This window comes from Myotis daubentonii, chromosome X (assembly GCF_963259705.1).
Source record: "Myotis daubentonii chromosome X, mMyoDau2.1, whole genome shotgun sequence".
NCBI lineage: Eukaryota > Metazoa > Chordata > Mammalia > Chiroptera > Vespertilionidae > Myotis > Myotis daubentonii.
This window is the reverse complement of record NC_081861.1, coordinates 5,680,036-5,707,089: the sequence shown is the minus strand read 5'-3', so window position 1 is coordinate 5,707,089 and position 27,054 is coordinate 5,680,036. Positions and strand designations below refer to the sequence as shown.

At 49.0% G+C, this 27,054-nt stretch overlaps 1 protein-coding gene across 1 annotated transcript in view; it reads right to left on the bottom strand.

The window, feature by feature from the left end:
* Positions 1 to 27,054, bottom strand: part of CCNB3 (cyclin B3) — a 76,054-nt gene that overhangs the window by 42,846 nt on the left and 6,154 nt on the right. Inside the window, exons 2-3 of the mRNA XM_059679021.1 lie at positions 22,838 to 22,963; positions 21,065 to 21,151 (exon numbers count right to left, since the gene is read on the bottom strand). Of these exons, the coding sequence (XP_059535004.1) occupies positions 21,065 to 21,151; positions 22,838 to 22,927 (177 nt within the window). The 5' untranslated portion in view covers positions 22,928 to 22,963. The remainder of the gene's footprint in view (positions 1 to 21,064; positions 21,152 to 22,837; positions 22,964 to 27,054) is intronic.

Genomic DNA, 27,054 nt, shown 5'->3' with positions numbered 1-27,054 from the left:
AATACGAGTCATACAATTCTTAAACAGGCTGCATAAGAAAATCAACAACATATGTAAGGGGAGATTAAAAAGGGTGGCAGAGTAAGTGGATGCTGCATGGATATGCTCCCAGGAACAAACTGGTATTACAACTAAAATACAGAAAAACTTTCTGAATAATCAACGGAAAACTCGCAGGAGAGAACCCTGACATCCAAAGACCAAAAGTGGAAACTGTATAGAGCAGTGGTTCTCAACCTTCCTAATGCTGCGACCCTTTAATACAGTTCCTCATGTTGTGGTGACCCCCAACCATACAATTATTTTCTTTTTTTTTTAATTAAATCTTTATTGTTCAGATTATTACATTTGTTCCTCTTTTTTCCCCCCCATAACTCCCCTCCTCCCAGTTCCCGCCTCACCTTCCGCCCTCACTCCCCACCCACTGTCCTCATCCATAGGTGCACGATTTTTGTCCAGTCTCTTCCCGAATCTCCCACCCCCCTTTTCCCCCCAAGAATAGTCAGTCCATTCCCTTTCTATGTCCCTGATTCTATTATAATCACCAGTTCATTCTGTTCATCAGATTATTTATTCACTTGATTCTTAGATTCACTTGTTGATAGATGCATATTTGTTGTTCATAATTTGTATCTTTACCTTTTTCTTCCTCTTCCTCTACTTAAAGGATACCTTTCAGCATTTCATATAATCCTGGTTTGGTGGTGATGAACTCCTTTAGCTTTTCCTTATCTGTGAAGCTCTTTATCTGACCTTCAATTCTGAATGATAGCTTTGCTGGATAAAGTAATCTTGGTTGTAGGTTCTTGGTATTCATCACTTTGAATATTTCTTGCCATTCCCTTCTGGCCTGCAAAGTTTCTGTTGAGAAATCATCTGACAGTCGTATGGGTATTCCCTTGTAGGTAACTGAGTTTCTTTCTCTCGCTATTTTTAAGATTCTCTCTTTGTCTTTTGCTCTTGGCATTTTAATTATGATGTGTCTTGGTGTGGTCCTCTTTGGATTCCTTTTGTTTGGGGTTCTCTGCGCTTCTTGGACCTGTAAGTCCATTTCTTTCATCAGGTGGGGGAAGTTTTCTGTCATTATTTCTTCAAATAGGTTTTCAATATCTTGCTCTCTCTCATCTTCTGGCACCCCTATAATTCTGATGTTGGTACGCTTGAAGCTGTCCCAGAGGCTCCTTACACTATCCTCGCATTTTTCGATTCTTTTTTCATTCCGCCCCTCCAGTTGGGTGTTTTTTGCTTCCTCGCATTTCAAATCATTGACTTGATTCTTGCGCTCCTCTGGTCTGCTGTCGGGAGTCTGTATAATATTCGTTGTTTCAGTCCGTGTATGCTTAATTTCTAGTTGGTTCTTTATCACAACATCGAGGTTCTCATTAGATTTCTTGAGGATCTCATTAAGTTTATCGGCGGCTTCTAAACAGTTCTTGAGAGACCTTAAAAGTGTGGTTCTGAACTCTATATCTTCCTTTGACAATTTTGTCTTGTTTCTTTGTCTCCGCATTTTGTTATGCTTCCTTGGTGCACCCCCTAGTGGTTTTTGTTTGCAGTCTTATAGTTAAACCTTGATTGTTGTAGCTAATCCCAGGGAGGGTTTGACCTCCAGGCTAAGTGGCTATGAGAATCAGCTGTGTCAGCAGTGAGAGAACTTCTGTCCTCTAGGGAGGTGCTAATTTAGCCTTTGCCTGAGGCTATCCAGCAAATGCCTCTGTGCAGGGCTTGGGCGGGGCGGGTCGCACAGGATCAACAGGGTGGGCCGGAGAGAGCAGTTATGGCGGCTCTCAGTCCTGTCCCCAGGGGCTCTGCCTCTCTGAGTCCCAGCACCCGCTGCAAAGCTGGGAGAGAAAGCTGCACTCGCTCTGACCGAAGCCAGACAGTCCCGTTTGAGTCTGGGTCCCTAAAGACTCGCCTGTATCTGGAGCTCAGAGTCTGCGACTCCCTCCCGATTGAAAACAACAACCGCGCCCTCTGCCGCCAGCCCGATCCGCGCACTCCACACCTCAGAATTTGACTTCAGCACTGCGCCTCCTCTGAGTGTCCGTATGCATTTCTCTTTCCTCCTAGTTGTAGGACTTCCACACAGCCAGTGTTCCTGCGGTTCTGGGTGATGTCCCTTCCGTCTTTTAGTTTTACTTTTGAAGTAGTTGTTCAAAGCAGCAAACTCCGGTGTTAACCTATGCCGCCATCTTGGTTCTCCCATAAAATTATTTTCATTGCTCTTTCGTAACTGTAATTTTGCTACTGTTATGAATCTTAATGTAAATATCTGATATGCTATATGTGTTTTCTGATGGTCACAACCCACAGGTTGAGAACTGCTGTATAGAGACTGGTAGGAGGGGTGGAGGCGGGAAAGGGCTGGCCAGGTGCCCACAGAGAGCAACTGAAATCCTGGAGAGATATCTGAGCTGTGAGAGGTTGCCACTGAGAACTCTGGGATCTAATCGCCAAGCTGGGCCCCAGCAGAGAGCATCAAAACAGGAGGGTACCCACATAACATCTGACTGTGAAAAGCAGCAGGCTGCTGTCTGCCAGAGAGTAACAGCTGAAATCTTAGGCACCCTCTTAAAGGGCCAATGCACAAAATTCCCTGTGGAGCCACCCACCTTGTGCTCCAGCAGAGGGAGAGTGAAGTGGACTGCAGCTATGAGAGTAGAAGCCAGTACTGGGAAACTCAGGGGATAGAGCTCAGAAGGCAGACACCCAAAGTATCCTGGGCTGAGTAATTCCCTCACACAGCAGAGGACATCTTTCCCATATAGACATTTGCCTTGCCTGAGGGAAGACAGTTGGCACACCCTATCGGAAAACACCTTGCCCTGAGGCTACTTAAAAGACTAAAATAACAATTGGCCTCCAGGCACAAGAAACTGTCCCACTGTATTGAAAGAAACTCTTGCCACACCTGAGGACAATTGCCTGGGGGGGGTAATTCAAGTTGGAATCCTATCAGTCTGTAGGCAGAGGCAGTCTCTTGAGGCTTTGAGTCTTTGCCTGATCTAATTAGTCAGAAACAGCCTTTAACACTGTCCTGCACTAGAAATTGAGAGGTATTGAGCATCTACATAATACATAGTCACAAACCCAAACAGAAAGCCAAAATGAGGAGGCAAAGAAACAACCCCCAAATGAAAGAACTAGAGAATTCTCCAAAAGAGATAAATGAAGCAGAGATAAGAAAGAAATTTATCTGACACAGAGTTCAGAGTAACAATGGTAAAGATGGTCAACAGCATGAAAAGGGATATAGTAACTATGAAAAAGAACAGTCTGAGATAAAGAATGACAACACAAATAAAGAACACATTGGAAGGAATACACAGCAGATTAGGGGAAGCTGAGGATGAAATCATTGAATTTGAAAACAGAGTTGAAAATATCACTCAACTAGAAAACTAAAAAGAAAAAAGCAATTTAAAAACAGGAGGACAGCTTAATCCTTTGTACACCATAAGTGTCTAATAGATGTGAGTGGCAGACCTTCCCCACACACCATGCACATCTATAGCCACACAAAAAATAGCAATATTACACTCGGTGATTTCCAGTTACAGGTAATCAGGCAATTAATTCAAAAACGTTTATTAGCACAATGTGAGGAAAGAAAACATTATGTCGCTGACTTGCCATCCAGATTATATGAATGACATTTTTGGGGGGAATATCTGCCGAATGGGAGAAAAATCTACATGGAAAAAGTGTCTGGTATGCTCTTCTACTAGTATTGGTAGAAACCAGTGAAAAGAAACCAAATACTTTTGTAAACAATATAATGTTCCATTATGTGTTGTACTGTGTTTCCAACTTTATCATAAACTGAGGTGATTTTAATAATAACTAAGTGTACTTTTTTTAACTGTGTATGTACTACGTAAAAATCATTAAAAATGTTCTTTGGAAGAATTTTTTTTAAAAATGTTTTCTCTAAGTTGCAGCCCTGACCAACTTTAAAATCATTTTTCATGAGAATTTTCAACTGAAAATATTCAAGAACACATGAATTGTAATATATTTATTTTTATAATATTCATTGCAAATTGATTTTTTAATTAAATTCAAAATATAGTGACATGTGAGAATGGTTTCTGTTTTGGACATGTGGCAGTTAACTGGTTAAGAGAGTTGTGGGACAACGTGAAATCCTAATATATAAAAATTCAGGACCCATAATATTCCAAACGACCAAAGGCTTGACCAACTGGAAGTCAGTCCTGCAGGCAGTGCTGAGTTGCCGGCAACCCAGCACTAACTGCCGCTGCTGCAGGTGTGGCAACCAGCACTGACTGCCGAGGGGGCTGCGGATCAGGCCTGGAGAGAGAACCAGGGTCTGACCCCTAGCCTCTGTGGCAGCTGTTGATCAGTCCTTGCCTCTCTCTTTCTCTCCAGCCCTGGCCAACAGCCATGCCTCTCTTTCTCTCCGGGCCTCCGCGGGTGCTGCTGATCAGCCCTGCCTCTCTGATCAGGCCTGGAGATAGGCCAGGAGACGCTGAATGGCATAAAAACTGACCAATCAGAACCAAATCTGGGTAAACTGCGAGGAGCCAATGACTGCATAGGAGGCAAAGCTTTTGATGCTGACTGGCATAGAAACTGACCAATCAGAACCTACTCTGGGTGTACTGCGAAGGCAGAACCTAAGGTGGGGGCTGAGGGGGTGTTTTAAGGGCAATAGTTGTTTGGTGTAAGGTGTAAGAAAGCAATTCAATTTTTTAATTACTGGTTTGGCAGTATAGTGCATATGGCTGGCTATCAGTCCAGATATAAGGGATTATTATGTATTTTTGTCTTCCAAGAGCATCTCCTCCTGCTGAAAAAGGCATTTACCCCCCATTTAAGCAATCCTATCCTATATAATTTATCTATACTAATAAAAGGGTAATATGCTAATTAGACCGGGTCAACTGGCCATGTTCCAGATGCCCGACTTCCTTCTGGACAAAGCCATGGTGGTGGGGGCTGAGGCAGAGGCAGTTAGGGGTGATCAGGCTGGCAGGGGAGGGCAGTTGGGGGCGAGATCAGGCCAGCAGGGGAGGGATGTTGGGGAAAGTTCAGGACAGTAGAGAGGGCCATTGGGGACAAGATTGGGTCAGCAGGGGAGGGCAGTTCGGGGCAAGATGAGGCTGGCAGCAAAGGGAAGTTAGGGGCAATCAGGCAGGCAGAGGAGGGCAGTTGGGGGCAAGATCAGACTGACAGGGGAGGAAAGTTGAGGGCGAGATCAGGCCAGAGGGGTGGGCAGTTAGGGGCAAGATCAGGCTGGCGGGGAGGGCAGTTGGGCGCAAGATCAGGCCAGCAGGAGAGGGCCGTTTGGAGCGAGATCAGGCCTGCAGGGAAGAGCAGTTGGGGGAGAGGTCAGGCTAGTAGGGAAGTACCATTGGGGGTGAGATCAGGCCAGCAGGGGAGAGCAGTTGGGGTGATCAGGCAGGCAGAGGCAGTTGGGAGTGAGATCAGGCTGGTAGGGGAGAGCAGTTGGGGAGCAAGATCAGGCCGGCAGGGGAGGGCAGTTAGGGGTGATCAGGCAGGCAGGCAGAGAGGTTAGGGGTGATCAGTCAGGCAGGCAGAGGGGTTAGGGCAGCCGTGGGCAAACTACGGCCCGTGGCCCGGATCCGGCCCGTTTGAAATGAAAACTAAAAAAAAAAAGACACCATACCCTTTTATGTAATGATGTTTACTTTGAATTTATATTAGTTCACACAAACACTCCATCCATGCTTTTGTTCCGGCCCTCTGGTCCAGTTTAAGAATTCATTGTGGCCCTCGAGTCAAAAAGTTTGCCCACCCCTGGGTTAGGGGCAATTGGGCAGGCAGGCAGAGGCAGTTGGGGGCAATGAGGCAGGCAGGAAGGTGAGCGGTTAGGAGCCAGCAGTCCCAGATTGTGAGAAGGATGTCTGACCATCAGCAGTTGGACATTTTCCAAGGGGTCCCTGATTGGAGAGGGTGCATGCTGGGCTGAGTGAACCCCCCCCATGCACGAATTTCATGCACCAGGCCACTAGTCTAACAATATTAGAATAGTAGGTGTGCCAGAAGAAGCAGAAAGGGAGAAAGGCACAGAGAAGGTGTTTGAAGAAATAATGGCAGAAAACTTCCCTAACTTGGTAAAGGAAAAAGTCACACAAGTTCAGGAGGCACAGAGAACCCCAAGCAAAAAGAATCCAAACAGGCCCATGCCCAGACACATCATAATTAAAATGCCCAAAATTAAAGATAAAGAATGAATCTTAAATGCAGCAGTAGAAAATAAAACTGTTTCCTACAAAGGAGTTCCCATAAGGCTGACACCTGATATCTCATCAGAAACTCCACAGGCCAGAAGGGCATGGCATAAAGTACTCAAGGTAATGGAAAACAAGGATCTGAGACCAAGATTACTATATACAATAAGGCTATCATTCAAAACAGACAGTCAAATAAAAAGCTTCCCAGATAAAAAGAGGCTAAAGGAGTACATCACCACCAAGCCAGCATTACAAGAAATGCTAAAGGAATTGCTGTAATAATAAGAAGAAACAGAGAGAGAACCCTAGCCATACAGAATTAAAATGACAATAAATAAGTACCTATCAATAATAACCCTAAATGTAAATTGAATAAATACTAAAATAAAAAGGCGTAGGGTAGCTGAATGGATTCAAAAACATGACCCAACTATATGCTGTCTACAAGAGACCCACCTCAAAACGAAAGACACACACAAGATGAGAGTGAAGGGATGGGAGAAAATTTTCCATGCAAATGGAAAAGAAAAAAAAAAGCTGGAGTAGCAATACTCATATCCAACAAAATAGACTTCAAAAGAAAGGCCATCACAAGAGACAACAAAGGTCACTACATAATACTAAAGGAATCAATCCAACAAGATGATATAACCCTGGTAAACATATGCACCCAACATAGGAGCACCTAAATATATTAAAAAAAAAACTTCTAGAGGACTTTAACAGAGAGATCAACAACAATACAGTCTAGTAGGAGACTTCAACACCCCTCTGACTTCACTAGATAGATCTTCCGGACAAAAACTTAACAATGAAACAGAGACTCTAAAGGACACACTGGGTCAGACTTAATTGACATTTATAGAACATTTCATCCCAACACAGCAAAATATACATTCTTCTCAAGTGCACATGGATCATTCACAAAGATAGACCACATGTTAGGACACAAAATAAGTCTCTACAAGTTTAAAAATATTGAAATCATATCAAGCATCTTCTCAGATCACAGTGGAATGAAATTATAAATCAACTACAGTAAAAACATGCCAGAACCGGTTTGGCTCAGTGGATAGAGCGTCGGCCTGCGGACTGAAAGGTCCCAGGTTCGATTCCGGTCAAGGGCATGTACCTTGGTTGCGGGCACATCCCCAGTAGGGGGCGTGCAGGAGGCAGCTGATCGATGTTTCTCTCTCATCGATGTTTCTGGCTCTCTATCCCTCTCCCTTCCTCTCTGTAAAAAATCAATAAAATGTATTTAAAAAAATACAGTAAAAACACCCCAAATCATTCAAATACATGGAGGCTAAATAGCATATTACTAAACAATGAATGGGTTACCAATGAGATCAAGAAAAAAAAATCAAAAACTTCATGGAAACAAATGAAAATGAACACACAACAATGCAAAATCTCTGGGACACAGCAAAAGCAGTCCTGAGAGGGAAGTTCATAGCGGTATAGGCATACCTAAAACACAAGAAAAATCAGCAATAAATTATTTAACCCTACAACTTAAAGAATTAGAAAGAGAACAACAAGAAAAGCCCAGAGTAAGTAGAAGGAAGGAAATAATAAAGATTAGAGCAGAAATAAATAACATAGAGACTACAAATACAATACAAAAAATCAATGAAAACAAGAGCTAGTTCTTGGAAAGAATAAACAAAATTGATGAACCATTAGCCAGACTCATCAAGAAACAAAGAGAGAGGACCCAAATAAATAAAAACAGAAACAAAAGTGGAGGAGTAACCACTGACACTACAGAAATACAAAGCACTGTACGAAAATATTATGAACAACTACATGCCAACAAGCTGGACAATGTGGATGAAATAGACAAATTCCTAGAAAAAAGATAATCTCCCAAAACTGAATCAGGAGGAATCAGAAACCCTGAATAGGCCAATAACAACTGATGAAATAAAAGCAGGAATCAAAAAAACTCCCACCAAACAAAAGTCCAGGTCTGGACAGCTTAACAGGGGAGTTTTACCAAACATTCAAAGAACTAACACCTATATTCCTCAAATTATTTCAGAAAACTCCAAGAGGAAGAAACATTTCCAAACTCTTTTTATGAGGCCAGAATTATCCTAATTCCAAAACCAGATAAAGACACTACAAAGAAAGAGAGTTAGAGGCCAATATCCCTGATGAACATAGATGCTAAAATCCTCAACAAAATATTAGCAAATGGCACCCAGAAATGTATTAAAAAGGTCATACACCATGATCAAGTGGGATTTATTCCAGGGATGCCAGGCTGGTACAATATTCGCAAATCAATAAACATGATACATCACATATACAAATTGAAGGACAAAAATCACATGATCACATCAATAGACACAGAAAAAGCTTTCAACATAATTCAACACCCACTTTGATAAAAATTCTCAGCAAGGTGGGAAGAGAGGGACATATCTCAACATGATAAAGGCCATATATGACAAACCTACAGCCAACATCATACTCAATGGGCAAAAAATAAAACTATTTCCCCAAAGAAGAGAACAAGTCAGGGATGCCCAGTTTCACCATTCCTGTTCAGCATAGTACTGGAAGTTCTAGCCATAGTAATCAGACAAGAAAAAGAAATAAAAGGCATCCAAGTTGGAAAAGACTATCATTATTCACAGATTACATGATATTGTACATAGAAAACCCCAAAGACTCCATAAAAACCTACTAGACTTAATAAATTAATTCGGCAATGTAGCAGGATACAAAATTGATACCCAGAAATCTATGCCTTTTTTATAGACTAATAATGAACTCACAGAAAGAGAAACTAAAAAAAAAAAAATCCCATTTACTATTGCACCAAAAAAATTAAGATACCTAGGAGTAAACTTAACTAAGGAGGTAAAAGACCTGTACTCAGAAAACTATAGGACGTTGAAAAAAGAGATAGAGGAAGACATAAACAAATGGAAGAATATACCGTGTTCATAGACTGGTAGAATCAACATCATTAAAATGTCCATACTACCTAAAGCAATCTACAGATTCAATGCAATCCCCATTAAAATGCCAATGGCATACTTCAAAGACCTAGAACAAACTCTCCAAAAATTCATCTAGAATAAAAAAAGACCCCAAATAGCTGCAGCAATCCTGAGAAAGAAGAACAAGGTAGGAGGGATTTCAATACCAGATATTAATCTATATTACAAAGCCATAGTTCTCAAAACTGTCTCATACTGGCACAAGAACAGACATAAACCAATGGAACAGAACAGAGAACCCAGAAATTGACCCCAGCCATTATGCTCAATTAATATTTGACAAAGGAGGCAAGAGCATACAATGGAGTCAAGACGGTCTCTTCAATAAATGGTGTTGGGAAAATTGGACAGATACATGCAAAAATATAAAACTAGACCACCAACTTACACCATACACAAAAATAAACTCAAAATGGATAAAGGACTTAAACATAAGGCGGGAAACCATAAATATCTTAGAAGAATCCATAGGCAGCAAAACATTAGACATATGTCGTAGCAATATCTTTACCAATACAGCTCCTAAGGCAATGGAAACTAAGGAGAAAATAAACAAATGGAGAAAATACATCAAAATAAAAAGCTTCTGCACAGCAAAAGAAACCATAAACAAAATAACAAGAAAGCCCACTGCATGGGAGAACATATTTGACAACGTTCTCTCCGATAAGGATTTAATCTCCAAACTTACTGGGAATTCATACAACTTAACAAAAGGAAGGTAAACAATCCAATCAAAAAATGGGCAAAATACCTAAATAGACACATACAAAAGGCCAAGAGACATATGAAAATATGCTTAAAGTCAGTAATCATCTGAGAGATGCAAATCAAAATGACAATGAGGTACTATCTCACATCTGTCAGAATGGCTATCATCAACAAACGACAAGTGCTTATGGGGATGTGAAGAAAAATGAACCCTCTTGTACTGCTGGTGGGAATGCAGACTGGTGCAACCAATGTGGAAAACAGTATCGAGTTTCCTCAAAAAATTAAAACGAGAACTCCCATTTGACTCAGTCATCCCACTTCTAGGAATATACCCAAGAAATCAGAAAGGATATATGCACCACTATGTTCATAGCAGCACAATTTACAATAGCTAAGATTTGGAAACAGCCTAAGTGCCCATCAGCAGATGAGTGGATTAAAAACCTGTGGTACATCTATGCAATGGAATACTATGATGCTTTAAAAAAGAAGGAATTCTTACCATTCACAACGGCATGGATGGACATGGGAAGCATTATGCTAAGCGAAATAAGCCAATCCGAGAAAGATAAATATCACATGATCTCATTCATTTGCAGAATATAATGAACAACATAAACTGATGAACAAAAATAGATCCAGAGATAGAGAAGCATCCAACAGTCAAACCTCAGAGGGAAGGCAAGGGAGGTGAGTTGGGTCAGAGATCAACCAAAGGACTTGTATGTATGCATATAAGCATAACCAATGGACACAGACATTAGGGGGATGAGGGCATGTGCTTGGAGAGGGAGTGGCCAGGAAGAGGTCAATGAGAGAAAAAGGAGACATATGTAATACGTTAAACAAACAAAAATAAATAAATAAAAAATAGAGTGGGCAAAGAGGGTCAAATATATGCTGATGAATAGAAACTATACTTTTGATGGTGAGTATGCTATAGTGTATACAGATATCAAATTATAATGTTGTATCTGAAAATTACATAATGTTATTAACCAATGTTATCTCAATAAAAGAAAAACATTTCTCTAAAAAAAAGTTTCATTCAGTAGAAACTTGATATCTGTGACAGGATCACTTTACATTTCTATTTAAATTTGTGTTAAATGTTGTTTAAATGAGTTATAATATGCTATACTTTTATTTGCTTTGATTTCAACCTGGAAAATATGATATAAAATAAAAGTACATTTTTACATTAAAAAAATAATACTTAAGCACAATAATGAATAATAAACCACTGAAAAATAGGAGTTAATAAGTCCATACCAATAATAAATAAGCAGGGAAGAAGGGAAGGCTCATGCTTGTAGTAGAATATCCAGGTCAGGGTAATAAATGGGGAGTGAGTGCTAGTGGAAAAAATCATCATAAGATTGATTTAGGGAAATAAATCATCAATGGATGCTAAATCTAGGGGACATTTTTTATGAAGAGCATGTTATTTGCAGGCTCTTAAGAGTGTGTCCCACAGATTGCCTATTTGTTGCAAGAGGATAAAAAGAAACAGTAATTATATATTGGAGAAACCAGACAACAGCTTAACTCAGTGATCAAATTTAACATTACCAATGAGAGACAGATGGGCATTGTGTGTCTCCAGATGCGATAGCCTAAGAAGGACAGAACATCACCTACACAGCATTCTAGCCAAGAATGTATAACATCAATCTAATCACATGGAAACATCAGATAAACATAAAATGAGGAATGTTCTATTTTTAAAAGGGGAAGTTGGGTGGGACTATATTCTTCAAAAAGGGTACTGTCATAAAAAAGAAAACAAAGAAAGGCTATGGAAATGTTCCAAATTAAAAGAAGCTAGAGACATGACAAGCAAATGACCCTAGACTGAATCCTTTACTGGAGGAGGAAAAATGTTTATAATGTTGATCTTATAAAGTCAACTGGAAAAATCGGAATATAGACAATATATTACAATAGATTATAAAAATATTGTATCAATGTAATTTTATAAATTTGTTAATTGTACTGTGGTTTCTCCAAGAAAATATACACTAAAGTACTTGGGGATAAAGGACGATGATGGATGTAAGCAAATGCGATAAAGTCATGTGACACATGACTTTAGGTAAGACCTTATGTGTATTCTTTGTACTATTTTTTATTTTTGCAAATATGTATACTTGAAATTATTTCTAAATAAAATATTTTTAAAGTGATACTTTTGTATCTTGAGATCAATAGGGAATTCTTTCTTAGGCACTCAAGTCATCCCCTCTTCTCTTCAAAGAGCTTGGCACAGTTTTCATTTTAACTTTACCTGAAGCTTTATTAACTCCTAATATATGCAATTGAGATTCAGAATTGAAAAATAAAGTACATTCTTAGCAGGAGAGAGGCGGAGACCCTAACCCAGCCATGGGCAAACTATGGCCCGAGGGCCGTTTGAAATGAATAAAACTAAAAAAAAAGAGCGTACCCTTTTATGTAATGATGTTTACTTTGAATTTATATTAGTTCACACAAACACTCCATCCATGCTTTTGTTCCGGCCCTCCGGTCCAGTTTAAGAATCCATTGTGGCCCTCAAGTCAAAAAGTTTGCCCACCCCTGCAACCCCTAGGGTGACACTCTGTACCTGCCATATGTAAAGGTTTGAAGCACAGATATTTTCAGATCTAAGCTCAAGGAGACCTTTAACTGTACTTCCCCATAATTCTTTCACCACGACATAGGAAAATAGAGTTGAAAATCCTACTGACACAAAATCATTTAGGTAAATGTGGATATGGACCCTATCTCCTTGTCTACTGGCTTAAGATCAGCTCTTACATAGCAGAATCCTTCCTATGCCAGAATGACAAAGGAGAGGGAAAGAAAAAAACTCAAAGCAGATTAACTAATTAAAACAGGTCAAAACTTTTGGCAGGCTAGGACTTCACTATAGTGAATAGTAAGGAGAAAATAGATATGGGTATAGAGAGCCCTATTAATACTGATAGAAAGAAGAAAATAATCATATAGGGAACCCCAAAATTCATAGAGAAAGGAGCCCTAAACCTTCAAATAGATGAGCTCAGACATCTGCAAGTGCCCAACCCTCGGAATGGCTTAAGTATATTGTAATAATGGGAGGTTCTCTGGAAAGCACCGGTGACCAAAGTGAATCCTCAGAACTTGAATGCAAAAATGGAAATGGGCTTTCTGGGAATCTGGAAAGCTAGATAGAGACAATACTGCTCAGGGATGCCTTTCTAATCCCACCCCCAATGCTGAATGAGGATGTGACCTAGCAGATGTTGAATTCAGTTAGAGTATCAGGAGAGTCCTGGATATCTACATGTACTTACTATTAGTTTATTTGTGTTTATTCTTTATAAACTAGTGGCCCAGTGCACGAAATTCATGCATGGAGGAGGGGGTGTTCCTCAGCCCGGCCTGCACCCTCTCCAGTCTGGGACCCCTCGAAGGATGTCCTACTTCTGGTTTACAGGGATTGGGCCTAAACCAGCAGTCAGACATCCCTCTTGCAATCCGGGACTGCTGGCTCCTAACCGCTCACCTGCCTGCCTGCCTGCCTGATTGCCCCTAACCACTCTGCCTGCTGGCCTGCTCGCCCCCACCTTCCCTCCCCACTGGCCTGCTCGCCCCCAACTGCCCCCCTGCTGGCCTGCTCACTCCAAACTGCCTCCTGCTGTCCTGATCACCTCCAACTGACCCCCACTGATGGCCTGCTTGCCCCCAACTGGCCCCCCTGTTGGTCTGCTTCAACAGCCCTACCCCCCACCAGCCTGATCACCCACAACTGCCCTCCCCTCTTGGCCTCTAACCACCTCTACCTCGGCCCCGCCACCATGGCTTTGTCTAGAAGAACGTCCAGAATGTCTCCTGGAAGGTCTCCCACTCTAATTAGCATATTACCCTTTTATTAGTATACTAGGGGCCCAGTGCATGAAATTCATGCACTGGGGGGGTGTCCCTCAGCCCAGCCTGCCCCCTCTCACATACTGGGAACCCTCAGGGGATGTCCTACTGACGGCTTAGGCCCATTCCCTGTTCCCCTTGGGGATAGGACCTAAGCCGCAGTCTGGCCTCCCTTTGTGGGAGTTGACCAGGCTGATCAGGGGAAGGCACCAGCCCCATCATCCTGCTGCTGCAGCCACTGCCAGTCACTGCAGCCAGCAAGGTTTTTTCATCGACAAGGACTCCAGTCCCTTCACCATGAAAAAATGACAACTATCTTTAGGCATTTTCAAGATGTGTCTTTCATATAATAATAATTTCTTTATTATTTTTTTTATCCTCACCTGAGGATATGTTTCCATTGATTTTTAGAGAATGTGGAAGAGAAAGGGAAAGACAGAGAGAAACATCAAAGTGAGAGTAACATTTTGATTGGTTGCCTCCTGCATGAGCCCTGACCTGGGCCCTGGCCAGGAAGGAGCCTGCAACCTAGGTACATGCCCTTGGTCAGAATTGAACTCAGACCCTGCCATCGGCAGGCCAAGGCATTATCCACTGAGTAAAACCGGCTAGGGCAGAATGACATTTCTTAGCCCTCCAGCAGCGGACCTTCGTTTTTTTCGCCAGGAGCGTGGTGAAAAACCCTAGATCACCTTCTTGGATTCTTATTACCCAAGTTACTAAGAATATTACCAGTGGCATGCAGGGAGCTTAACCAATGAGCTGTCGGAAAAGGTGTTTCCTCTGTAGTTCACACCAATCACCGGCTTGCCCTCCCATCCCCCAGGCCTGACGCCTCTGGCCCAGGTTTCAGGCCTGGGCAGGGGATCCCCATCTCCCATGGATCACCAGCTCCGCCCTCTCCCAGGCCTGATGCCTTGGCCAGAGGCGTCAATCCCCATCACCCACCGATCGCCAGATCGGCCCCTCACCCAGGCCTGACGCCTCAGCCAGAGGTGTCGACCCCCATCACCCTTCGATCACTGGATCGGCCCCTTGCCCAGGCCTGATGCCTCGGCCAGAGGCGTCAGGCCTGGGCAGGGGACCCCAGACCCCTCCGATTGCCTGCTCCTCCCCCCGCCCAGGCCTGACGCCTCTGGCCCAGGCTTCAGGCCTGGGCAGGGAACCCCCGTATTCCCCCGATCACCGGCTCCGCCCCCCCCCACCCAGGACTGATGCCTCTGGCTCAGGCGTCAGACCTGGACAGGGGACCCCCAGACCCCTCGATTGCCAGCTCCACCCCCCGCACATGCCTGACACCTGGGCCAGAGGCATCAACACCCATCACCCTCCAATCGCAGGATCGGCCCCTTGCCCAGGCCTAACGCCTCTTCCAGAGGTGTCAGGCCTGGGCAGGGGACCCCCCAGACCCCTCCAATTTATGGCTCTGCCCCCCGCCCATGCCTGATGCCTCTGGCCCAGGCTTCAGGCCTGGGCAGGGGACCCCCCAGACCCCTCCAATTGATGGCTCTGCCCTCGCCCAGGCCTGACGCCTCAGCCAGAGGCGACGACCCCCATCACCCTCCGATCGCCAAATAAGCCCCTTGCCCAGGCTTGATGCCTCTGCCAGAGGTGTCAGGCCTGGGCAGGGGACCCCCCAGACTCCTCCGATTGCCGGCTCATCCCCCTTCCCAGGCCTGACGCCTCTGACCCAGGCTTCAGGCCTGGGGTCCCGCTGGGGTGCCTGGCCAGCCTTGCTGAGGGACTAATGGCTGTTTGCAGGCTAGCCACACCCCCTTCAGGGTGAGGGTCCCCACTGGGATGATTGGCCAGCCTGGATGAGGGACTGAGGGCCGTGTTCAGGCTGGCCACACTCCCTTCAGCATGAGGGGTCCCACTGGGGTGCCTGGCCAGCCTTGGTGAGGGGCTGCGGGCTGTTTGCAGGCTGGCCACACCCCCTTCAGGGTGGGGTCCCCACTGGGATGCTTGGCCAGCCTGGATGAGGGGCTGGGGGCCGTGTTCAGGCTGGCCACACTCCCTTCAGCATGAGGGGTCCCACTGGGGTGCCTGGCCAGCCTTGGTGAGGGGCTGCGGGCTGTTTGCAGGCTGGCCACACCACCTTCAGGGTGGGGGTCCCTGCTGGGGTGCCTGGACAGCCTGGGTGAGGGGCTGAGTGCTGCTTTCAGGCTGGCCACACCACCTTCAGGGTGGGGGTCCCTGCTGGGGTGCCTGGACAGCCTGGGTGAGGGGCTGATGGCTGTTTGCAGGCTGGGCATGGCCTCCAGCCACCCAAGCTCCCAGTGGAGGCTGGCTGGAAGCAGGTATCTGGGATTTATTTATCTTCTATAATTGAAACTTTGTAGCTTTGAGCAGAGCCCAGGGCCGGCCAGGGCAGGCGGGAAGCTTGTCTTCCTCCATAGCCAAGGGGCAACCCAAGCCTCCTGCTCGCTCCAGCTCCGTGGCCACTGCCATCTTAGTTGGGTTAATTTGCATACTCGCTCCTGATTGACTGGTGGGCGTGGCTTGTGGGTGTAGCAAAGTGGCGGAGTGATGGTTAATTTCATGTTTCTCTTTTATTAGTGTAGATAGCTACCCTATCTAATAATAGAGAAACATGATAATTAACCATAACTTCGCTACCCTTCCCATTGACTAATCAGTGAGATATGCAAATTAACTGCCAACCAAGATGGCGGCCAGCAGCCAGGCCCCTGAAGCGAACAGGAGGCTTGCTTGCTCCAGTGATAGAGGAAACCAATGTTCCCCGCCTGCCGCTGCTGGGTTCTGAGCTGCTCTCTAAGAAACATTGTTGCAAATATAGAAGGTAAACAATCCCCAGAAACCTGCTTTCAGTCAGCCAGGATCTCAGAGCTAGAGTCGCCACAAAGTTTCAAATACAGAAGGTAAACAAAGCCCAGAAACCTGCTTTCAGCAACTGAGGTCTCAGAGCTGGAGCCGAGCCTCAGAGTTAAAGCCGGCTTTCAGCTCCAGTGTCAGGCATAGAAGGTAAATAAATCCCAAAATAAAAAAAAAAAGTAAAAAAGGAGAGGTTGGGAGCTTCAGTTACCCGCCAGCCTGAAAACCGCCCTCAGCCCCTCACCCAGGCTGGCCAGGCACCCCAGTGGGGACCCCCACCCTGAAGGGGGTGTGACCAGCTGCAAACAGCCATCATCCCCTCATCCAGGCTGGCCAGGCACCCAAGCAGGACCCCCACCCTGATCCGGGACACCCTTCAAGGCAAACCAGCTGGCCCCCACCTGTGCACCAAGCCTCTATCCTATATAGTAAAAGGGTAATATGCCTTCCAGCACTGGGATCAGCGGAGCCGCAAGGCCTCCCGAACCTGGGATCAGCGAAGTCACGAGGCCTCCCGGCACCGGGATCAGCAGAGCAGCGAGGCCTCACTGCCCCTGTGTCAAGTGGAGCCGCGAGGCCTTCCAGCACCAGGATCAGCGGAGCCACGAGGCCTCCCAGCACCGGGATAAGCTGAGCAGTGAGGCCTCCCAGTACCGGGATCAGCTGAGCAGCGAGGCCTCCCAGCACCGGGATCAGCTGAGCAGCGAGGCCTCACTGCCCCTGTGTCAAGCGGAGCAGCGAGGCCTCCCAGCACTGGGATCAGCGGAGCTGCAAGGCTTCCTGGCCCCTGGAGCAGTGTGACAGGGGGCAGCGCCCAAACCCCCTGATCGCCCTGCAGCTCTGTGTGTGACAGGGGGCAGGGCCACAACCTCCTTATCTGCCCTGCTCTGTTCGTGACAGGGGAAGGCACCCCAACCCCCTGATCTGCCCTGCTCTGTGCCTGATAGCGGGGAGCTCCCCAGCCCCCTGATCGGCCCTGCTCTGTGTGTGACAGGGTGCGGTGCCCCAACCCCCCCATGGGCCCTGCTCTGTGTGTGACGGGGTGGAGCCACAACCTCCCCATTGGTCCTGCCCTGAGTGTGACAGGGGGCAGTGCCCCAACCCCCTGATTGGCCTTGCTCTGTGGGTGACAGGGGGCAGCGCCCCAACCCCCTGATCCGCCCTGCTCTGTGCGTGACAGGAGGTGGCGCCACAACCTCCCCATCGACTCTGCCTTGAGTGTGACAGGGGGCGGCACCCCAACCCCCCAATCGGCCCTACCATGGGTGTGACTGAGGGTTGCATGGCAACCACCTGATCCGCCCTGCTCTGTGCATGACAGGGGGGAGCTCCCCAACCCCCTGATTGGCCCTGCTCTGTGTGTGACAGGGTATGGAGCCCCAACCCCCCTGATGGGCCCTGCTCTGTGTGTGACAGGGGGTGGTGCCGCAACCTCCCCATCGACCCTGCCTTGAGTGTGACAGGGGGCGGCGCCCTAACCCCCCAATTGGCCCTACCCTGAGCGTGACTGAGGGTGGCATCGCAACCTCCTGATCTGCCCTGCTCTGTGCATGACAGGGCGCGGTGCCCCAACTCCCCAATCAGCCCTGCTCTGAGCCCGACCAGGGGCTGCGGGGCAGGCACCTAGGGATTGGGCCTGCCCTCTGCCACCCGGGAGTGGGCCTAAGCCAACAGGTCATTATCTCCCGAGGGGTCCCGGACTGTGAGAGAGCACAAGTGGGGCTGAGGGATACCCCCCGTGCCAGTGCACAAATTTTGTGCACTGGGCCTCTAGTTTCTGTATAAACTTAATGAGATAGGACTGAGACATGACAAACAAGTTTCTCACATGCTGAGACCTTGCTTTTCATACACTGTCACCACACTCCCATAACAGATTCTGTAGGCCAAGGGAATCTTCACCAAGATGAGCTGCACCTGCTCCTCACGTGTGTGGCTTAGTTCAGCCAAGTTTCTAGATCCATCCTATACACTAAAGAGGGAATATGCAAATTGGCTGTCACTCTGCCACAAAGATGGCGGCGCCCACAGCGGAGACGGGGTTTCCGTACACAAGATGGCTGCACCCACAGCAAAGGCCGAATTTCCGTAACGAGCCTAAACGAGCAATCAGCAGGGACCTGTGGCTGCGCTCCCCTCCTTCCCCTGTGGGGCTTGACAGGGGACCTCAGGCCACACACCCAACCCTGGCGCCAGGCCGGGGGACCTCAGGCCATGCCCCCCACCCAGCAGGGCTTGACAGGGGACCTCAGGCCACACACACCCCCGCCCAGCAGAGCTTGATGGAGGACCTCAGGCCGTGCCCCCAACCCCGGTGCAAGCTGGGGGACCTCAGGCCATGCCCCCCCACCCTGAAGCCAGGCCGGGGGACCTCAGGCCACATCCCCCTCCCAGTAGGGCTTGACAGGGGACTTCAGGCCACGCCCCCCACCCTGGTGCCAGGCTGGGAGACCTCAGGCTGTACCCCCCACCTGGCAGGGCTTGACAGGGGACCTTAGGCCACACACCCCCACCCAACAGAGCTTGACGGGGTACCTCAGGCCATGCTCCCCACCCCAGTGCCAGGCTGGGGACCTCAGGCTGTGCCCCCCACCCAGCAGGGCTTGATGGGGGACCTCAGGCCACGCCCCCACCCAGCAGGGCTTGACAGGGGACCTCAGGCCATGCCCCCTGCCCTGGTGCCAGGCCAGGGGACCTCAGGTCATGCCCCCCACCTGGCAGGGCTTGACGGGGGACCTCAGGCCATGCACCCCACCCGGTGGGGCTTGATAGGGGATCTCAGACTGCATCCCCCACCCAGCGGGGCTTGACGAGAGACCTCAAGGCATGCCCCTGGCCTGGGCTGGAGGACCTCAGGCCGCGCCCTCCACCCCAGTGCCAGGCCAGGGGCCCTGAGGCTGCACCCCCCCACCCAAGTGGGGCTTGACAAGGGTGGGACTGGCCAGGTTTGGATCTAGCCCAATGGGGGGGGCACAGCCGGGTCTGGGTCTCGTGCGATTTTGAGGCACACATGGATGGGCGGGGATTTGACTCTGGGTTCTGTGGTGTGCCCCAGACTCTGACAGGAGGAAGATTTTCATATACATTTTACTAATTTTCTTTCATCTCTGACACTTCTATTATAGAGAAAGGGCAAATAGCAAAGTTAAAATATTTCCTCTAATTAATCCCCTTTTAATGTGCATGAATTTCGTGCACTGGACCACTAGTGGTTAAATAAGTCAGGAAATAAACCTAACCCCACAGGTCTGTATGGAAGGGGTCTCTTTAAACCTTTCTATAGTAAATCTGAAATTAGGCAGAAAGCTATAACCTTAATCATATATGTTGTAATCTCTATGGGAAAGAGACTGTATTAGCACAAAGGTGGTCACATAGCATCTAAAGAGCAGAGATTCAAAGGGGAGAACTTTATCAGTGTTTACCCAATCCTAGCCAAGAGGGTAAATATTATCTAGTAGAGACAAGTATTCAGGTAGCCACAGAAGGGCACTTTATTATAGATGGCAAGAACAGTTCATCAGGTTCTCTGTATCATAGCTGAAACAGACTTCAAAATAAACATTGGACAAGTCCTCATTTGTAAAGTGGAGATAATGATAGCATCTACCTCAAAGGCTTATATGAGGATCAAGTTGATATGGAAAAAGTGCTTAGAATAGTGTCTGGCAGATGGTAAGCACTCAGTAGGCATCAGTTACTATTATCTAAGACCAAAGATTACTTTTAGCCCAATTCTATATTCAATTAGTAACATTCCATTAATTCTGAGTTTTGCTGGTACTTACATAATACCAGAAGGGAGTAACTTGGAAGTGAACTTAAGAATTCTAGTCAAAATTGAGTTCCAAGAGCTCCATAGTTGAAGACCAGATCATGGAGCTGTGGTGCCCACAGGGAGCATTTTTTATTATCACTATGACTGGGATGCTACTGGAACTTAAATCCTGGAGTCCAGGGATGTTGCCTGAGGTCATTCCTACACAACAACAACAAAAATGTCCTGCCCCAATTGCCCATAGTGCTTGAGTTGATAAACATTGCCCTAGACTACAATGAATGCACCAAAGTACTTACCTCCAAGGCATAGGCAACCTGTTGACCAACTTCTGGACTTTATATAAATGTACAATCCCATAGTTCTCATATTTATCTACAATTTCATATATAATAATCATTCTATCAAGAGAACTCCACCAATTAATTCAGATGCATGTGCCAGCAGAGGAGCCCCTCCAGTTTCTGAAATTGGGTCACTGACTCCAAATAAAATCAAATCTCTACATTCCAGAAAGGGTCATAGTCTGGTCAACTGGAAAGGTCCTTCAAGGAAGAGGTTGTCTAAACCTTATGCAACATCACAGCAGAGGATTGGATTAGCATACTCACATTGGTGAGATCGTCCAAAGCTGATCTCTTTTTGAGCAGTTCCGGAGATGAAGATGGAGATATCACTGCTTGGTAATCCTCACCTCTCTAAAAAAGTAAAAGAGGTAAATGAGTATACCCAACTGTGAACAGTCTTTTTCAGGGTCGTCTCTGGGGCTCAGAAGGAAACTCCAGAATCTCCAAGCAACTGCAGTTTATAATATAAACTCCAATAAACTACAACAAAAGGACATTTTGACACTCACTGCTGCTTAGAGAATCACTGAAAGAGGTAATCATTGATGATAGGGACAAGGCTGCAATGAGACAAGATGACCATCAGTGTAACTCAGAGTTAGGTGGATGAATGGATAACAAAATAAGACCCTTACATATGCTGTCTACAAGAGACTCACTTCAGCCCTGGCCAGTGTTGGTCAGTGGTTAGAGTGTTAGTCCATGAAACAAAGGGTCCCAGGTTCAATTCCTGGTCAAGGACATGTACCTGGGTTGCAGGTTCAATCCCTGGCCCAGGTTGGGATGCATGCAAAAGGCAACCAATCAATTGTCTCTCTCTCTCACGTCGATGTTTCTCTTTCTCTCTCTCTCTCTCTCTCTCTCTCTCTCTCTCTCTCTCTCTCTCTCTCTCTCCTCCCTCTTTCCCTCCTTTCCACTCTCTCTAAATATCAATGGAAAAATATCCTCAGACCAATCTAATACAGTAGAGTAATCCTGAAAGAGCTGAGAAGAATTACTTCTGTTTTCTAATTGATTAAGCTAAGAAATAAGTAAACCATTAGTTTTTTAATCTAGCTCACAATAAATAATCCTAGTGGAAATAATTAGCAAAAAAATATTTTTTCACATTAGCTAAGACATCAACTGTTAATCTGTTTTCTAATTCCTACTTAATATTACTGGTAGAAATAATCAGCCCCAAATAAAATTCACAGGTAAAACTAAACTCAATAAAAATTTAGATTTAAAAAATGTGCCCAAGAAAGTTGCATTTGGAAAAATAACTACCACAAAAGAAAACTTACAATGGCAAAATCTAAACAAGAAAATCCGATATAGACAAAAATCTGATAAATGTAGCAAATATTTCTTGCCAATTTATACAGGAAAAAATATTTCTCCCCTACATGAAAATCATTTTATTAAAATGAAAATGATTAGAAAATGTATATCTGTACTGAAAGGAAAGTAATCAAGGAAAAGAAATTGGCCTAATGATACTTGTTCTAGGAAATACTCTCTTAATGACAATTCATTAGTGTTAGTAAAATTCTTATTAAAATATGTATGATGATAAATGAACACAGAACAGCTCAGGACCGGAATGACTATGTCAAACGACCCCCAAGGTCAAAACAACAGAATCAAAATGAACCCATTCTTCTAATTAAATAGCTATAAAAATCATGATTGTTGACCTAATCTTCATAGTCTCCCCAGGATTTACCAAGCAACCTCCTGGAAAGGTGCTTTGAGCAACTTAGGCAAAGTAGGAGTATGGATATGATCATTAAGGAGAGGTGAATGTTCTTTGCTTTGGAAGACTGAGGAGGGTAGCCTTCATTTCAGCCATGCATTTATGGGAAAGAAAAGTTCATATTTTCTCCCCAAATTCTAATTTGCTGATCTTCTGCAACTACAGGGGCTCTTACTCCTTGCCCTCCTTCTCAAATAAAACCACACATAATCTGAAAGACTTAGGGGTGAGTATAGGGACCAAGCCAACACAGGAAGGGGCTACTTGAGACACTATTAGGAGAAACAGCTTGCTCTAACCTTTTCAGATTGGCCATGATCAGTGGGCACAATCTTGTTGGACTGAGATTTCTTAGTCTCTTTTTTGTCGCTTCCCGGTGGTGGTGGCATCTCTTACAGATTCAGCAGTGTCTATCCAAGGCAGAGCTGCAATCATAAAGGGTCTCTTTAAAATACTATTCACCAGAAACATCACAGAATTATCCGGAGACTTTTGAGAAAACCCAGTCTCTCTATAGCATCCCCAGGAGGAAACAGACTTTGAGTTAGGCAGATCTTGTTTCTACCACAGTTAACCTTGGGTTAGTGACTGAAACTCCCTGGGATCCAGATATCCCTCTATAAAATGGGGATAAGTATACCTACCTCTGCAGGACACTGTTCAAATTAAATTAGATACTCTATGTAAAAAGCCCAGCGTAATGCCTGCCATCATCTGTGGGCACTGAAATTATGGCCTAGCCCCAAGTTTAAGTCTAGGAACACTGGGAACAAGTTATGTGATTTACACTGAAGACAATAAAAAATGTGACAGGTCATATAGTATGGAGGCTAGCTGGTAAGAATAATGTTCTTTAAAAGGCATGGGATCCTGGCCATCCTATACTAATAAAAGAGAAAAATGGTAATTGGCATACAACCGATACCTTTTTCATTGGCTAATCAGCGAGATATGCAAATTAACTGTCAGCCAAGATGGCGGCTGGCAGCCAGGCAGCTGAGAATAGGAGGCTTGGTTGCCCCAGCGATGGAGAAAGTCAAGGATCCCCGCAGCTGCAGGGCTCTGAGCTCCTGAAGCAACAACTCCAAAAGATACAATGTTTTAATTATAGAAGCTAAAAGATGGCGGTTACTTTGCATACTCAGGCTCCAAGCAGAGCGAAGCCAAACAGCCCTGAAGCAGCAGGGCAGAGAGGCCTCAGGGCCTGGGATCAGCAGAGTCCAGAGGCCTCCCGGCCCCGGTGATCAGCGGAGCCGAGAGGCCTCCCGGCCCCAGTGATCAGCGGAGTCAGAGGCCCCGCGATCAGCGGAGCCAAGAGGCCTCCCGGCCCGGTGATCAGCGGAGCCCAGAGGCCTCCCGGCCCGTGATCAGCGGAGCCGAGAGGCCTCCCGGCCCCGGTGATCAGCGGAGCCGAAGGGCCTCGCGGCCTCGGTGATCAGAGGAGCCGAGAGGCCTCTCGGCCCCGGTGATCAGCGGAGTCCAGGCCCCGCGATCAGCGGAGCCGAGAGGCCTCCAGGCCCCTGTGATCAGCGGAGCCGAGAGGCCTCCCAGCCCCGGTGATCAGCGGAGCCGAGAGGCCTCCCGGCCCCGGTGATCAGCGGAGCCGAGAGGCCTCCCGGCCCCTGTGATCAGCGGAGTCCAGAGGCCTCCGGGCCCGGTGATCAGCGGAGCCCAGAGGCCTCCCGGCCCGTGATCAGCGGAGCTGAGAGGCCTCCCGGCCCAGGTGATCAGAGGAGCCGAGAGGCCTCCCGGCCCCAGTGATCAGCGGAGCCGAGAGGCCTTCCGGCCCCGGTGATCAGCGGAACCGTGAGGCCTCCGGGCCCCAGTGATCAGCGGAGTCCAGAGGCCTCCGGGCCCCGGTGATCAGCGGAGCCGAGAGGCCTCCCGGCCCCGGTGATCGGCGGAGCCGAGAGGCCTCCTGGCCCCGGTGATCAGCGGAGTCGGAGGCCCCGCGATCAGCGGAGCCGAGAGGCCTCCCGGCCCCGGTGATCAGCGGAGTCGGAGGCCCCGCGATCAGCGGAGCCGAGAGGCCTCCCGGCCCCGGTGATCAGCGGAGCCGAGAAGCCTCCCGGCCCCGGTGATCAGCGGAGTCAGACGCCCCGCGATCAGTGGAGCCGAGAGGCCTCCCGGCCCCGGTGATCAGCGGAGCCGAGAGGCCTCCCGGCCCCTGTGATCAGCGGAGTCAAGAGGCCTCCCGGCCCGTGATCAGCGGAGCCGAGAGGCCTCCCAGCCCCGGTGATCAGCAGAGCCGAGAGGCCTCCCGGCCCCGGTGATCAGCGGAGCCCAGAGGCCTCCCGGCCCCGGTGATCAGCGGAGCCGAGAGGCCTCCCGGCCCCGGTGATCAGCGGAGCCGAGAGGCCTCCCGGCCCCGGTGATCAGCGGAGCCCAGAGGCCTCCCGGCCCCGGTGATCAGCGGAGCCGAGAGGCCTCGCGGCCCCGGTGATCAGCGGAGCCCAGAGGCCTCCCGGCCCCGGTGATCAGCGGAGTCAGAGGCCCCGCGATCAGCGGAGCCGAGAGGCCTCCCGGCCCCTGTGATCAGCGGAGTCCAGAGGCCTCCCGGCCCCGGTGATCAGCAGAGCCGAAGGGCCTCGCGGCCTCGGTGATCAGCGGAGCCGAGAGGCCTCCCGGCCCCGGTGATCAGAGGAGCCGAGAGGCCTCCCGGCCCCGGTGATCAGCGGAGCCGAGAAGCCCCCCGGCCCTGGTGATCAGCGGAGTCAGACGCCCCGCGATCAGCGGAGACGAGAGGCCTCCCGGCCCCGGTGATCAGCGGAGCCGAGAAGCCTCCCGGCCCTGGTGATCAGCGGAGTCAGACGCCCCGCGATCAGCAGAGCCGAGTGGCCTCCTGGCCCCGGTGATCAGCGGAGCCGAGAGGCCTCCCGGCCCCGGTGATCAGCGGAGCCCAGAGGCCTCCCGGCCCCGGTGATCAGCGGAGCCCAGAGGCCTCCCGGCCCCGGTGATCAGCGGAGTCAGAGGCCCCGCGATCAGCGGAGTCGAGAGGCCTACCGGCCCCTGTGATCAGCGGAGTCGAGAGGCCTCCCGGCCTCGGTGATCAGCGGAGCCGAGAGGCCTCCCGGTGCCGGTGATCAGAGGAGCTGAGAGGCCTCCCGGCCCCGGTGATCAGCGGAGTTGAGGCCCCGCGATCAGCGGAGCCGAGAGACCTCCCGGCCCCAGTGATCAGCGGAGCCGAGAGGCCTTCCAGCCCCGGTGATCACCAGAACCGAGAGGCCTCCCGGCCCCGGTGATCAGCGGAGCAGAGAAGCCTCCTGGCCCCGGTGATCAGCGGAGTCGGAGGCCCCGCGATCAGCAGAGCCGAGGGGCCTCCCGGCCCCGGTGATCAGCGGAGCCGAGAGGCCTCCAGGCCCCTGTGATCAGCGGAGCCGAGAGGCCTCCAGGCCCCTGTGATCAGCGGAGCCGAGAGGCCTCCCAGCCCCGGTGATCAGCGGAGCTGAGAGGCCTCCCCGCCCTGGTGATCAGTAGAGCCAAGAGGCCTTCCGGCCCCTGTGATCAGTGGAGTCCAGAGGCCTCCGGGCCTGGTGATCAGCGGAGCCCAGAGGCCTCCCGGCCCGTGATCAGCGGAGCTGAGAGGCCTCCCGGCCCAGGTGATCAGAGGAGCCGAGAGGCCTCCCGGCCCCAGTGATCAGCGGAGCCGAGAGGCCTTCCGGCCCCGGTGATCAGCGGAACCGAGAGGCCTCCGGGCCCCAGTGATCAGCGGAGTCCAGAGGCCTCCGGGCCCCGGTGATCAGCGGAGCCGAGAGGCCTCCCGGCCCCGGTGATCGGCGGAGACGAGAGGCCTCCCGGCCCCGGTGATCAGCGGAGTCGGAGGCCCCGCGATCAGCGGAGCCGAGAGGCCTCCCGGCCCCGGTGATCAGCGGAGTCGGAGGCCCCGCGATCAGCGGAGCCAAGAGGCCTACCGGCCCCTGTGATCAGCGGAGTCCAGAGGCCTCCCGGCCCCGGTGATCAGCAGAGCCGAAGGGCCTCGCGGCCTCGGTGATCAGCGGAGCCGAGAGGCCTCCCGGCGCCGGTGATCAGAGGAACTGAGAGGCCTCCCGGCCCCGGTGATCAGCGGAGTTGAGGCCCCGTGATCAGCGGAGCCGAGAGACCTCCCGGCCCCAGTGATCAGCGGAGCCGAGAGGCCTTCCAGCCCCGGTGATCACCAGAACCGAGAGGCCTCCGGGCTCCAGTGATCAGCGGAGTCGAGAGGCCTCCCGGCCCCGGTGATCAGCGGAGCAGAGAAGCCTCCTGGCCCCGGTGATCAGCGGAGTCGGAGGCCCCGCAATCAGCAGAGCCGAGGGGCCTCCCGGCCCCGGTGATCAGCGGAGCCGAGAGGCCTCCAGGCCCCTGTGATCAGCGGAGCCGAGAGGCCTCCAGGCCCCTGTGATCAGCGGAGCCGAGAGGCCTCCCAGCCCCGGTGATCAGCGGAGCCGAGAGGCCTCCCGGCCCCTGTGATCAGCGGAGTCCAGAGGCCTCCGGGCCCGGTGATCAGCGGAGCCGAGAGGCCTCCCGGCCCGTGATCAGC